At 45.4% G+C, this 14,601-nt stretch overlaps 1 protein-coding gene across 13 annotated transcripts in view; it reads left to right on the top strand.

Annotated features, from left to right (window-relative positions):
• The window catches only part of MTA1 (metastasis associated 1), a 635,520-nt gene that overhangs the window by 189,107 nt on the left and 431,812 nt on the right, over positions 1-14,601 (top strand). For all 13 annotated transcript variants that reach the window (XM_077465019.1, XM_077465018.1, XM_077465021.1 and 10 more), the window contains exon 7: positions 1,035-1,137. In XM_077465019.1, the coding sequence (XP_077321145.1) occupies positions 1,035-1,137 (103 nt within the window). The remainder of the gene's footprint in view (positions 1-1,034; positions 1,138-14,601) is intronic.

Here is a 14,601-nt window from a genome sequence, read left to right as displayed (position 1 = left end):
ACAAGCACTATGCAATCTATCGTGCTTTAAAGGAACAGGATTTTTTTTTGGGTGACAACCATTTTAAGATCATCGTGAATAAATAAGACGTCCCATGAAAATGAGCCCTAGTGTATTTTTGGTTCCCAAAATTAGGGTTTCAACATTTTTCCAATCAAGGATCCCTTTACAATTCTGCACAATTTCAAGAGATCCCATTCTAAAATGTAGAAAATTAAAATAGTTTTGCATAATGCAGCAACATCCACACACGTAAGACATCCAACATTAGAGGTCCCTTATTACAAAGCAAATACAATTTTGCACACTGGTACTGACTAATATTTCTGCATTTCTTCTTTATTTCCCCACCCCCATGCAGCTTGCATGGCCCCAGGGCTGACCCGGGTCGGTGTGTGTGTGTGTGTGTGGGGGGGGGGGGGGGTGTTAAGGGAGAGAACAAATGCTATTAAAAAGCTGGCAGATGGCCCACACAATGCCCAGGTTTGTAATATTGCACAATGAAGACCTGTGACTTTGAAGACCTGTGGGTAACAAAAAGGCAGGCTTGATCCACCCACTGCCTTGTATACAATTTTTGGGCAAGTGGGTAGAACTTCAGGGTTCCTAGACACCCCTGGTTGAAAAAGGCTGGTATATGCAGTACACTGTGTGTGTGTATGTGTGGCCAGTGAGCCCATTGCATTTGTCTACTGAGAAGCTGTGTGGGTAAGGCTTGACAATGTGGACTAGGTTTGTGGGATCCCCAGTACTATTAGGAAGTGAGCATGCAGCTAGACAAGTCTCTTCTTTTGTCCTGGTGACACTTACAGTAAGGTAAGCCCAGAGTTTCACTTTTTTATTATGTTTGCAGTGGAATTGGTTGTTCCACTGGTGTGTAGAGTGAAACGGATGGTTCTGTAGACTGTTGTTTTTTTATTTTGACATTTTAGTAGAAATGTTTTGGAGTTTCCAGTGTCTCCTGTCACCCATGCCTAAATGACAGAAAATGTACGTTGCCCAATAAATGTTTTTTTTATCTGCCTGATGTACAGGAACAGAAGATGGAAGAGACCAAGCTGACCTTGAAACTAAAGTTTGGGAAGCAAACAACCCCCTTACAGACAAACAGATAGATCAGTTTTTAGTAGTAGCACGGTAAGAAATAACATATTCTTAATTTATACATAAACTCTATGTTTGCTATTATTGGATGTTTTCTGAATGCAGCAGGCTTGTCTACAAGATTATGATTTGGATCTCTTTCCCCTTCTGGGCTCATTTTAATTAATGTTTAAATAGTGTAAACATTAATGTTACCCATAAAGGGTAACCTGCCTGCCATTATTGCTACAAAGTAGAGCTGCACGATTCTGGCCAAAATGAGAATCACAATTTTTTTGCTTAGAATAAAGATCTCGATTCTCTCAGTAGTCTCACGGCGTAACATCATCTTTCACATTGTGCAAAAAAATTGGGCTAACTATACTGTGTTTTTTTTGTATTTTTACAAAAAAATTGCATTTGAAAGACTGCTGCGCAAAGACTGTGTGACATAAAATATTGCAACCAATTTATTCTCTAGGTTCTCTTCTAAAAAATATATATAATGTTTGGGGGTTCTAAGTAATTTTCTAGCAAAAAATAATGGTTTTAGCAAGTGTCAGAAAAGGGTTTAGTCTTTAAGTGGTTAAACTGCCCTCATTTACAGACCGAAGTTCTTTCTTTTGATCTAAAGAACAAAGCGTTACAATGTTTATAGTTGGCTCAGCAGCTGAGTAATTTTGTGATACTTTGCAGACTGCCTGTTTCTTTTTCGACAGCTGTCAGCTTGAGCAATGAATTCTCTGCATAGAAAGAATTGGGAAAATGCTTTAAGATTGTGAGGGGGGGGGGGAATATCATGTTCTCTATTCTAAGATCTAAGATAATGAAAGACCTGGGCCACCTTAGGATAGAAAGCAGAAACAAGTTCAGGAAATGGTTGTAGCAAGTTTGAATGTAACAGTGGAAGTAACTTGAAAAGGGATGAATAAACAGCACTTGGAAGGCACTGAACACATATGTCATGTCCTTGTTCCCACAAAATACTGCTGAAAGTGGCAAGTAAATAAATGTCCCGTGTGTGGGGAAAATGTCCATCAGTGGTGTGATGGAAGGCCAAAATGTACTAGCGTCATTGGCATCAGTGGAAGGAAAAAATGTCCACCCCGGCCATACGACATCTTCTTTGAGCTGCAGTTGCAACTTCGGATTTAGGTCGGCATTAATACGTACAGTGAGTCCATGCAAAGTAGGCTTCATCACCCTTGGGAACCCGTGTCCAATGCATACGTGGAAGATAAGCAACTGGCTTCCTTATCTATGCAGTCACTTTCATTACCACTTCATTATTAAGAGCCTTTGATTCCATTTCCACTCTTATACTCCAGATAATTTTGGTTTCGGAGATGCTTCTGTTTGGCATCTTGAAGCATTTCTATTTTGCAGTATATCCTAAAGTATTGTACATTTTTTTTTTTTTTTTTTGTCACGCAGAAAAGGATTTAATTTGGTAGCAAGTAATAGATCACTGATCTTTTGCTACAGTGGAAGGCAGGTTAGAGCTGGTCTAGCTTTACCCCATTCAAAGATGGCTGTTGGGGCTCATAAGAAATGCTGATGATATAGCAGAATTTTCCCTTTAACCCTTTCGCTACCAGGTCTGTATGCTGTATGTACCTATAGCATTGCTACCAGCTGACTAGCTCGGTACGGTATCCAGCAGGTGACAGACCTACATTCCTCCTCTACTCTAAGCTTGCTGAACAAAATAATAGCTCTGATTGGCGGCTAACAAGCCTTCTAATACCTACAGAAACGGTATACCCAGATCAGTAAAACCCTGGGAGCCATGTCTGGAACATGTGGGAGCAGCCTGTAATGTCGCTTCAGGCAATGGATCCTGAATGGGGTGCTTACCTCAGCACATGGTGCAATGCATTGAGTTATCCGCGGGGTGTTTTACAGGTCCAGGGCTGTAGTGCATGGCTATGGACAGGCTGACCCTGTATATTTCCCAGCTATGGGGGCTTGCTTCGAATGTATTCACTTCACTTCACAGTGTAGGCTCAGTCTCAGGTGGATAACCAGATGTTACATAACACTACTGGTTCTACACTTTATTGCCACTTCCGCCTAGAGCCTTTGGAGCCAGACCCAGTATGGAGGAGGAACGTGCATTTCACTGCAATGTTGATTGAGCTATTAATGGTGGATCCTAGTATAACAATTGAACTGCTTCAGATCCACGCTATAGCTGAATGACGGCTACAGCGCAGACTTACTTTGCCGGGAGTACATCTATTGACGTCCTCCCGTGCCCGAGAGGCCCGAGCGCCCCCTGCAGGGCATGCTCTGTGATCAGTGAGTCTGAGACCCCTTATCACGTGATCAGCTGTCAGCCAATAACAGCTGATCATGTGATGTAAACAGAGCCGGTAACCGGTGGTTTTTCTCCCCGTGCTGACAGCCGAGGAGGGGAAAAAAAGCCACTCACCGGTGGCTGTGAGAGGGACATTGGTCCCGATCAAGGAGATCGCCCCAAGCTCATCTGTGCCCACCTGCCAGTGCCACCTAGGAGTACACAACAGTGCCGCCTACCAGTGCTTCATCAACAGTGCTGCCCATCAGTGCCATCCTATCTGTGCCCATCAGTACAGCCTGTCAGTGCCCACTAGTGCCGCTTCATCAGCACATATCAATGAAGGAGAAAAATTACCTGTTTGCAAAATTTTATAATAAACTATGAAACAATTTTTTTTTTCAAAATTTTCCATTTTTTTGGTTAGAAAAAAATAAAAATTCCAGCTGTGATTAAATACCACCAAAATAGAGCTCTATTTGTGTGAAAAAAATGCTAAAGTTTAATTTGGGTACAGTGTTGTATGACCGTGCAATTGTCATTCAAAGTGCGTCAGTACTGAAAGCTGAAAATTGGTCTGGGCAGGAGGGGGGAGGGGGAGGGGTTTAAGTGCCTAGTAACCAAGTGGTTAAACGGGACGTTTTAGCTTTGATGGTCTTAAGGACTACATACTGCCTCAAATGCTTTCAGGTGCATTTATCACATAAGTGTATTTGGGCCTCTGACCATTCCGGTAATTCCCAGTAAGAAAGCAGAAGCTACCTGTAACTGACGTCTCGCGCATATGCCTTTTCAAGGAGGCATCTATTTGCTGAGGCACTTGACCAACTCACAAAAAGATACAGGTAGGAACACTTTTTGCTTCCTCAGAGAAAGATGACAAAACCCTCAGGAGTTCCTCTAAAAAAAAGATCTCTTCCATGCTCTTCCCATGCTTCAACTTTAAAGACAAAATTCAGGCCTTCCTATCTGGACAATATTTGGTCACCAAAGGCGACCAAGTCCTCTTCACAATAATAAATGGATGCACTGTGAAGATTGGGACATCTATTGCAGTTTGCATCTCTTTGGGTCACAGATGTGTCAGACTTGTGGGTTCAACCAGAGGTTTCAAACTCCTGCGCCCAACCTTCTTTTTGGTTGATTTGAAAGAGAGAAATAAACTGTCAGACAATCAAATTTGCAGAAGGCCCAGAACCACCACTGTTTGTTTATTTATTTATTTTTTTATTGAGTCATTGCACCCATACTACCAGGGTCAGTAATTGCCTCTCTGAGATAAGGGGAACATGCAGCACGTGGCATCTGTGGACATCCAAGATGCCTACCTATGTGTTCCCATGTACCCACCTCAGCGATTTTCTATGATTTGCAGCGGCAAGTGACCAATTCCAGATTGCCATTTTGCTTTTTGGCCTGTCTTGTTCCCAGGGTGTTCACGAGGATCTTAGAGACTTTATTTGATATGGCAAAGTACTAATGAACTACCAACAGTTTATCAATACAAATAAAGTGCTAATTAATGTACATAAACACATTATTAATTGCATACACATGAGCATATAAGTGCTAAATGAAAAAAGCAGCTAAACTTCTATAGTGTAACCAACACCTCTAAAAATGTATAACGTGTAGTGAAGCAGCGCTAATAAAGCACACCAACAAAAAATAAAAAAAAGGAATTTCTCAGGTGCTCATGGCTAATATAAACTCATATAAAAATGTTCAACATCTTAAAAGGTGCATCCCATAATATATACCTGAGCAATAATGCAATGAAATCCGGTAAAGTGTATCACATAAAACTAAACTAAAAGTAAATTGTTTCCCAGGAGTAATCAGCATCCAAAAAAATCAGGTGACTCAGAGAGATCAGTTCCAAAGTGAAAAATATAAATCAGAGTAGATAAGGGGGGTAAGGACAGGTAAAAGAGTCCAAATTAAAGATGTAAGATGGTAAACATGCCTTTCTGCAATCCTCCCCCAGTAGTGCTATCCTCTCACCTTATAGACAGACCCCAACGGGTCTAATGGGGCAACAGAGAATGACCAGCCTGAAGCTTTCCTGAAAGGTCCAAGGGATTGCTGTAACTTTTTCTCTGGTCTCCTTGGGCCTTTCCTAGAAAAAAAGTTTCTCCCAATCCACAAGATGGAAGATAAAAAAGAAGGCTCCCCATAGTGTAGTAGATTTAAAGGTTCAAAAGTAATTTATTAAAAAAATCTAAAATCCTCCTTTACAATACAAATGGCAACAGCAGGCCAGTTGCCATTTCAGTTGCCACGTCACTTCCGGTTACAGCCGTGACCGGATGTCTTCATTTGGGAGTCTTGAGTCACCAACAGTTGTTCCCAGGGCAATGGTCTCTTCACCCCAATATCTTTCTGTCAATATGGCAATGATGGGGAGTTCTGGACGAGGATCTGTTCAACAACAAGATTGACAACTTTGTGTCAAGGACAAGGGATCCGATGGCATGCGGAACAGATGCCTTGGTTTTTTCGTGGGATCAGTTTTCATTGATCTATGTGTTCCTTCCTGTTCTGCTGCTTCTGTGCCTTCTTCGTAGGATCAAGCAGGAAGGGAAGGAGGTGATTCTTGTGGCCCAGGAGATCTTGGGTTGCAGAGATTGTAAAGATGGTGTTAGGGGACCCATGGACTCTACCACTATGGCCAGACCTTTTCTCGCAAGGTCCGGTATTCCATCCTACCTTAGAAATGTTAAATTTAACGGTCTGGCTATTGAGACGTACATTCCGAAAGACCATGAGCTGTCAGCTTCAGTAGTTTCTACTTTGGTTAATGCTAGAAAGCTGGCCTCCAGAGTCATATACTATAGAGTCTGGAAGGTATATGTCTTCTGGTGTGAATCCAGGGGGTTGGCACCCCAGGAACTGTCATAGGTAGGATCCTTGAATTTCTGTGGATGGGATTGGAAATGAAGCTGGCCTTGAGTACTATCAAAGGCCAGGTGTCTGCCTTATCCATGTTTTTTCAGTGACCACTTGCTTCACAGTCTCTTGTTCGCATCTTTATTCAGGGGGTAATGCGGATTAATCTTCCAGTTAGGTCACCCCCGAACCCTTGGGACTTGAATTTAGTCCTGTCGGACAGAAACTGCCTTTTGAGCCAATACGAGATATCCCCTTGGTCCGCTTGACGAGGAAAATAATTTTCTCATATCGTCTTCCAGGACAGCCTTTGAGATATAGGGCTCCTCCCTCCGGGACAGGAAACACGTCAAGCCAATTAAATAAAAGGTGTGGTCCTCCAGGCCCTCCTCAGTTTTTGTGTTTCCTGCCGGATTGGGAAGGAGCACGTTTGGAACTGGTAAGGGGAGCTCCTTCTCAGGGGTTTTGCCTGGGGAGAGCACCTTGATGGACCTGACCCTTAGCACCCCTCGGTCCGTACGAAGGGAGGAGAGGGTAGCTTTCAGTCCCCGCTGCCATTTAAAACGTTCGGAGAGAACGGTACCCCGATGCGCGGCAATCTCCCCCTCGGAGCGCTAACCGCTAGTACCTGTCGGTCGGATGGCGGCGGGAGACGTTCGTTCCACCGACCGGCATCTGGGTACTGTGAGCGGTGCGTTCGTAAGGAACGCACGGCGTCGGGGCGGAGACTTTGCGTTCTGGCGTACGGAAGTGGGAGAGACGCACTTCCGCCGGATTTGCGCCATCAGGGGGCGCCGCAGGACCTGTTCCAGTCCTTTGGGCGCGGCGGTGTGACTACAGGGTTGCCTGGAGCGGTGTGAAGGCTCAGAGAGACTGAGTGAGACACAGGAACCATGGAGAGTGCAGTTGTGCAGGTGGACTCCGGTTCAACAGGCTCCAGTACCTCTCAGGTAAGCTTGGTGAGGGCAGACCAGGACTTACACTGGGGGGTGGGGGGTCACTCTGACCTATAGTACCTTCCCGGGGTGGAGAACCTGCTGGGAAGGGGGGCACTTCCTAGGCGGACCCTAGAAGCACAGTGGTGTGGTCAGGGGTGGTATTTTAATGGGACCCTGTTTTTCTTTGTTGGTAGGTTAAACAGGACAGAGCCCAGATACCTTTTGCCCAGAAGGAAATTTGCCGTGTGTGGGCTAAGTTAGGCACCGGTTGGGGGAAGCCGCTTGCCCGGATTGTGTCAGTAGCCTGGTGAAAGAGGACTCGGTGGCAGCTTGTCACAATGTTTTAACATCCGTAAAGGATGAAATTGCATCCACTTTCCAGTCATTTAAAAGCATGAGGGATAGGGTGCAGGGTCCCTCTGTCTCTTTACCCAGGGCTGTGAGTTTGCCTTCCTTATCCGAACCAAGTCAGGTGGATAGGGAGAGGTTACCCAGGTCATTAGCCTCCTCTAGGACAGAGTCTACTTCTGAATCTGAGGGGGAGGAAGAGGCCATTAGATCTGCCAGATACAAGCTGTCTTTGGATGAGGTGGGTGACCTCCTCAAGGCTATATATGACACTTTGGAGATCAACAGGTCCAGCTTTCAAAACACGACATGTTGTATCAAGGGTCGATTGTAATGAAAGACAGGGTATTCCCCGTCCATAGGTCGCTAGTGGAGGCGATTCTGCTGGAGTGGGAACAACCGGAAAAAAGGCAATTTTTTTCAAGTAGCCTTAAAAGGAGGTTCCCTTTTGAGTCGGGTGCGGTGCATCCCTGGAACAAGGTTCCCAAATTAGATGCTCCCTTGGCTAAGATCTCTAAGAAGACAGATTTGGCCTTTGATGATATGGGTTCACTCAGGGATCCTACGGATAAGAGGGGAGATGTGCTGCTTAAGAGAGCCTGAGGATGCCTCTTCCAGCGGGCTTAAACCGGCCCTAGCAGCTACCTGTGTGGCCAGAAACTTGGAGTGTTGGCTTACACAGTTACAATCGCATATTTCTGCGGGTACTTCTAGGCAGCAGCTGTTGAAGTCCTTTCCGCTACTGTTCAAGGCTGTGGGCTTTTTAGCTGATGCCTCTGCAGAATCAGTCAAACTGGTTGCTAGATCTGCAGCACTAGTGAACGTTGCCAGAAGGGCCGTTTGGCTTAAAACCTGGTCAGGAGACACTGCTTCAAAATTGAAGTTATGTGGATTACCCTTTTCAGGGGATCATTTGTTCGGGCCCGGTCTGCAAGAGGCGTTAGAGCGCACGCAGGATAGGAAGAAAGCTTTCCCAGAAAGGAAAAAGAGACCAGAAGGGAAGCGCCTTTTTCGAAGCCCCAGGCAGCAGAAGCTACAGGAACGGGAGGTTCGCCCCAAAAAGCATTGGCAAGGGAAGGGGCAAAGGAGGAATCTTATTCAGTCCTCCTCAACCCTCCCCTAAAACACAGTGACTCCTGCGTCCCGGTGGGAGGAAGACTGGGGAAGTTCCTCCCACACTGGGAAGCTTCAACCGAAAGTCCGTTCATTCGAGATATAATAAGGAACGGCTACAGGTTGGAGTTTGGTTCAGTTCCCCTCCCAAATTTTCAAGTAACAAGGTTACCAAGGGACCAAGAGAAAGCAGAGGCTTTGGCTCTTCTTCTGGGGGATCTGGTGGACCAAGAAGGAATGGCGCAGGTGCCTCAGGAGGAGCGAGGCTTGGGGTTTACTCCCACGTATTTGTGGTAAAGTAACCTTCGGGAAAGTTCAGGTTAATACTGAATCTCCGCCCCCTAAACAGATTCATAAAATACAAGCGGTTCTGGATGGGGTCAATCTTCTCGGTAACCAAGTTCCTGTTTCAGGGCTGTCACATGGCCACAGTGGATCTCAGGGATGCATATTGGCATATCCCGATTCATCTGGAATCTCAGAGATTTCTCAGGTTGGCGGTGAGGTTGAACACGGGTGTGTTACACCTCCAGTCTCGAGCTCTCCCCTTCGGGCTTTCAGCCTCACCAAGAATCTTTACAAAGGTTCTGGCAGAGGCACTGGCCCCATTAAGGCTCAAGGCTATAACAGTGATCCCATATCTGGACGATCTACTGTTCATAGCCCAGTCGGCCCAACAGCTGCAGAGGGACATACAGGAGGCCTTGGTTTTTCTGCGCTCACTGGGGTGGCTGATAAACCAGGAAAAATCCCAGCTGACCCCCTCACAGGAGGTCCTGTATTTAGGATACAGGATTTCTTCGATGGAAATGAGGGTATTCCTTCCGGAGGAGAAGATCTGCAAGCTAGAGCAGGCGGTAGCCCAGCTTCAATCTGGTCGGGAAGCCCAGATCAGGGAGGTTATGAGAGTCCTGGGGTTGATGACATCATGCTTTCCAGCGGTGGTCTGGGCAAGGCATCATCAGCGCCCTTTACAGAGACTCATGCTCCGTTATTGGGATGGCAGGCAGGAGAGCCTGGATCAGGTTATGCCCCTATCCTTCTGCTGGGCAGAGAAGAACTTGTCCGCAATATCAGCCATTCACCTAAAGGGAACTCAGAATTTACTGGCCGACTTTCTCAGTCGCCAGAAGATAGGTCAGGACGAGTGGTCCCTCAACAAGGAAGTGTTCGAGGAGATTGTGTCATGCTGGGGAAGGCCAGAAATAGACCTATTTGCAACAGAAGGCAACAGGAAGGTGACGCACTTTTTTTCGGTTCACCCACAGGATCGGGCCAGGGGGATAGACGCCCTTGCCAATCCATGGCTGTTCGGCCTGTGTTATGCCTTTCCTTCCGTAAGGATGGTGGCGGAGGTCCTGCAGAAGTTCCGTTCTGAGACTACGGACCTCATTTTAGTAGCTCCTTTTTGGCCAAGGAGACCCTGGTTTGCCAGCATAAAGAGATTGGCCGTCCATCCTCCGCTGTTTCTACCAGTCAGGGAGGATTTACTTTCCCAGGGGCCGATCCGGTGTCCTCAGAGAGGCTCAAGCTTGCGGCCTGGAACAAATCTTAAGGTCACAGGGTTTCTCAGAAAGAGTGATTATGACCTTGTTAGAATGCCGTAAACCAGTTGCTAGGGCAATTTACGCCAAGGTAGGAAAAAGGTTTAATTCCTGGTTGCGAGAACAGGGAATTGCAAGCCCCGGGGTCCCGGCAGTCCTGGACTTTCTACAAGCAGGGGTAGAGCTGGGCCTATCAGCCAGCACTCTAAAGGTACAGGTGGCGGCCTTAAGCGTTTTCCTTCAGTCCTCCCTTCAGCAGAATACATTTGTCAGGAACTTCTTCAAGGCTTTGTCTAGATCCAGGCCTGTCAGAATGAAGACCTGTCCTACCTGGGATTTGGCCTTGGTTCTTAGGGCTTTGACCCAAGACCCATTTGAACCATTAGAGGGAGCATCACTTAAGTGGATGGTACTAAAGACTGTGTTTTTGATAGCGATCACGTCAGCTAGAAGGGTCAGTGATCGGCAGGCACTCTCGGTCAGAGAGCCATTTTTGTTAATCTTAGAGGACAGGGTAGTACTTAAGACTGACCCTAGTTTTCTTCCTAAAGTGGTGTCCACTCTTCATAGGACACAGGATATTATTTTGCCAACTTTTTTCTCAACCTCAGACGAGGACGAGGCGAGATCTTTAAGTTTGTTAGACGTCAGGAGAAGTCTATTAATTTTTCTAGAAGCCACTAGGGTCTTCAGGAAGTCAGACTCACTTTTTGTTAATTTTTTGGGCGCCCGCAAGGGCTGCAAGGCGTCCAAAGCGTCTATCGCCAGGTGGATACGGATGGCGATAGTTAAAACCTATGAGTTAGAGGGGAAGCAGGCACCCTTAGTTAAGGCACACTCTACAAGGGCGGTTTCCACATCGTGGGCAGAGAGGGCTGGAGCCTCTCCGGAGGAGATCTGCAAAGCAGCAACGTGGTCCAGCTACTCAACGTTTGCAAGACATTACCGTCTGGATTTATGGTCTGATAAAGAACAGACTTTTGGACGTAAGGTCCTCCAGGCAGTGGTCCCGCCCTGACAAGGTGAGCTCCTTGCTTATCATCTCAAAGGCTGTCCTGGAAGACGATATGAGAAAACCGGAGTTAGACTTACCGGTAACTCTTTTTCTAGGAGTCTTCCAGGACAGCCTGGCTTCCCACCCAAAGTTGTTTAAATTGGACTAAGTGGTGAGGATGTGTATTAACGTGATTGTTAGTGTGTTATGTCTTTCAGAGCCTCCCGGCGGTTCTTGGAGTAAAACTGAGGAGGGCCTGGAGGACCACACCTTTTTATTTAATTGGCTTGACGTGTTTCCTGTCCCGGAGGGAGGAGCCCTATATCTCAAAGGCTGTCCTGGAAGACTCCTAGAAATAGAGTTACCGGTAAGTCTAACTCCGGTTTTCTTGGTTGCCATATCTTCTGCAAGAAGCGTATCAGAGTTGGCTGCTCTTTCTTGTAAAGAGAGACACACATAGTGTCAGGTATTCATTTAACCACTTGAGACCCGCGCTATAGCCGAATGACGGCTACAGCACGGACCTCCTTTGCCGGGACTACGTCTATTGTCGTCCCATGCACGAGCGGCCTGCACACCCCCTGACTCGCCTGATCACTGATCCGAGCAAGGGGTCGATCCCTACCCCTTATCACGTGATCAGCTGTCAGCCAATGACAGCTGATCATGTGATGCAACGGAGCCGGTAATCGGCTATTATTCCTCCTCGCGCTGACAGAAGAGCTGATCACCGGCGGCCGTGATCGGGACCTGCCAGTGCCAACCTGCCCCCTGCCAGTGCCCATCTGCCCCCTGCCACTGCCACCTTATTAAAAAATAAGTGCCCCCCGTCAGTGCCCCAGCAGTGCCCACAGTGCCACCCAGCAGTGCCCACAATCTGCCTCAACAACGGTGCTGCACCCCAGTGCCATATATCCGTGCCCATCAGTGTCATCTACCAGTGCCACCTATCAGTGCCACCTATCAGTGCCCATCAGTCCCATCTATCAGTGGTGCCTATCAGTGCCCCTTGGTGCCACCCATCCGTGCCACCTTATCTGTGCCCATCAGTACTGCCTTATCTGTGCCTATTAGTGCCGCCTTAACTATGCCTATCAGTGCCCACCAATGCAGCCTATCAGTGCCGCCTCATCAGTGCACTTCAATGAAGGAGAAAAATTACCTGTTTGCAAAATTTTATAACAAACTATTAAACATGATTTTTTATTTTTTTTGCATCTTTTTTTTTTTGTTTAGCAAAAAATAAAACTCCCAGCTGTAATTAAATACCACCAAAAGAAAGCTCTATTTGTGGGAAAAAAATTATAAAAATTTAATTTGGCTACAGTGTTGTATGCCCGCACAATTGTCATTCAAAGTGAATCAGCGCTGAAAGCTGAAAATCGATCTGGGCAGGAGGGGGGTTTAAGTGCCCAGTAAGCAAGTGGTTAAACCAGGATATTGTTATGCATTTTTTCCAGAACCTTGTTCTGTGGAAGAAAGGTCACTACATTCTCTTGGTCAAGGTCTATTTAAATGTGACCACTCAGATTCGTAAAACAGATGGTTTGTTTGCGTTGCCAGATGGTCCTAAAATAGGACGGGCAGCGTTGAAATCTACTATTTCTAAATAGATTCGTCAAGTGATTGTTCAAACTTATGGTGTAAAAAGGAAAATTTCACCTTTTTCATGTTAAAGTGCACCCCACCAGGGCTGTTTGTGCTTCTTGGGCAGTGAATCACCAAGCCTCCATGGCTCAGTCTAGGGCTGCAACTAACAATTATTTTCATAATCGATTAGTTGGCCGATAATGGTTACGATTAATCGGTTAATAACCTTTAAAAAAAAAGTGGGTCAAATTGATGTTCATTTTCCAACCACAGCGACGGGAAAATTTGGAAATGGAAAACTTCTCAGTCAAAGGAATTTTCAGACAAGTCAAAATTTTAAACAAAATTCTTTCATTCAGCGAATGTAATAAGATTTTTCGTCTAAATATTCTCATCTGAAAACTGATCTGTGTGGCCAGCATAAGGCACGGTGTACACTATGCAGTTTGCTTTTGATCGGTTTCTGCAGTGTTTTTTGCTGTACGTTTTGATTTTTGCGCATGTGATTTTACTGCAATTTGCATTTTTGCCTTTTTTTTTTGGGCAGATTAAAAAACACAAATTGCTGCAAAAACGCATTACATGCTTTTCTGCAGTTTCTCCATTGAAGTATATTGAACCAATAAAGCACTATTTTGCGTTAAAAGTCCCTGACTCTTTCAGATGTGAACGTGTCCCACAGGAAACTATGTAAATGAACTGTAATGCATTTCTGCAAAAAGCACCAACATATAGATGTAAACCAGGTATAAGACATTTACTAACATAATGGGGTTAAACAAACTAAAATAAGCCCTTTATAGTAGAAAAAAGCAGATAATCACTATTGTAAGGGGTTCATTTTTTTTTTTACTGTAACAGTGAGTAATATTTACAGTAGCGATTATTTGCTCTTTTTGTACTATAAATGGCTCATTTTATTTTATTTTTATTTTTTTTAACCCCATTATGTTACTGGCCGATTAATCGATTATGAAAATAATCGATTCATTTCATAATCAATTAGTTGTCGGTTAATCGATTAGTTGTTTCAGCCCTAGCTCAGTCCGCAACTTGGTCTTCAGTCCATACATTTTACCAAATTCTCTATCAAGTAGCATGAGGATAATGCCTTTGGGGGCAGTGTACTGCAGGCTGCAGTATAAGTCCTCTAGTCTTAGTGCCCTACTTTTGGTGTCTCCCTCCCTTCAGTTGCCATTGCTATGGGACATCCCACATAGTAACTACTATGGCTCTGTGTCCCATGATGTATGATAAGAAAATAGGATTTTTAAAACCGCTTGCCTGTAAAATCCTTTTATTTGAAGTACATCACGGGACACAGAGGTCCCTCCCTTCTTTGGTATACACGTGTATTGCTTTGCTACAAAACTGAGGTATTCCTAGTAGTGGGGGGAGTTATATAGGGAGTGCACTTTGTCTTAGGGTGTGCCAGTGTCCATCACCTGAAGGTGATCTATAACCCACATAGTAACTACTATGTCTCTGTGTCCCGTCTCCTATTTTCTGGCACTGAACAGGCTCTGAAGACCCTGATGGACATACTCAGACTTTTTGCAAAGACCCCGAGCCTCACCCTGACAGGCCAGAGCAGCTGTCTCAGGGCCCTCTATTCTACCCTGCTTCAATCTTTCTTTAACGGTATAGCTGTTTGAAACCCAGGTCCTAAAGGATAGAGGTGGTTCAGAGTGTTTGACTCCTACCTTGCTGAATGCAAGAAAAGCTACATACAAGATGATTGATTTTTGTACGTGGAAATCCTTGCTTTGGTGTGAGCGCAGTCAATTCAGCCCGAGAGATTAT

This window comes from Lithobates pipiens, unplaced genomic scaffold (genome assembly GCF_037356315.1).
Source record: "Lithobates pipiens isolate NorthernLeopardFrog02 unplaced genomic scaffold, aLitPip1_a1.2 Scaffold_30, whole genome shotgun sequence".
NCBI lineage: Eukaryota > Metazoa > Chordata > Amphibia > Anura > Ranidae > Lithobates > Lithobates pipiens.
Note: the sequence above shows the minus strand (reverse complement) of the source record. Positions and strands in the feature narration are given on the sequence as shown.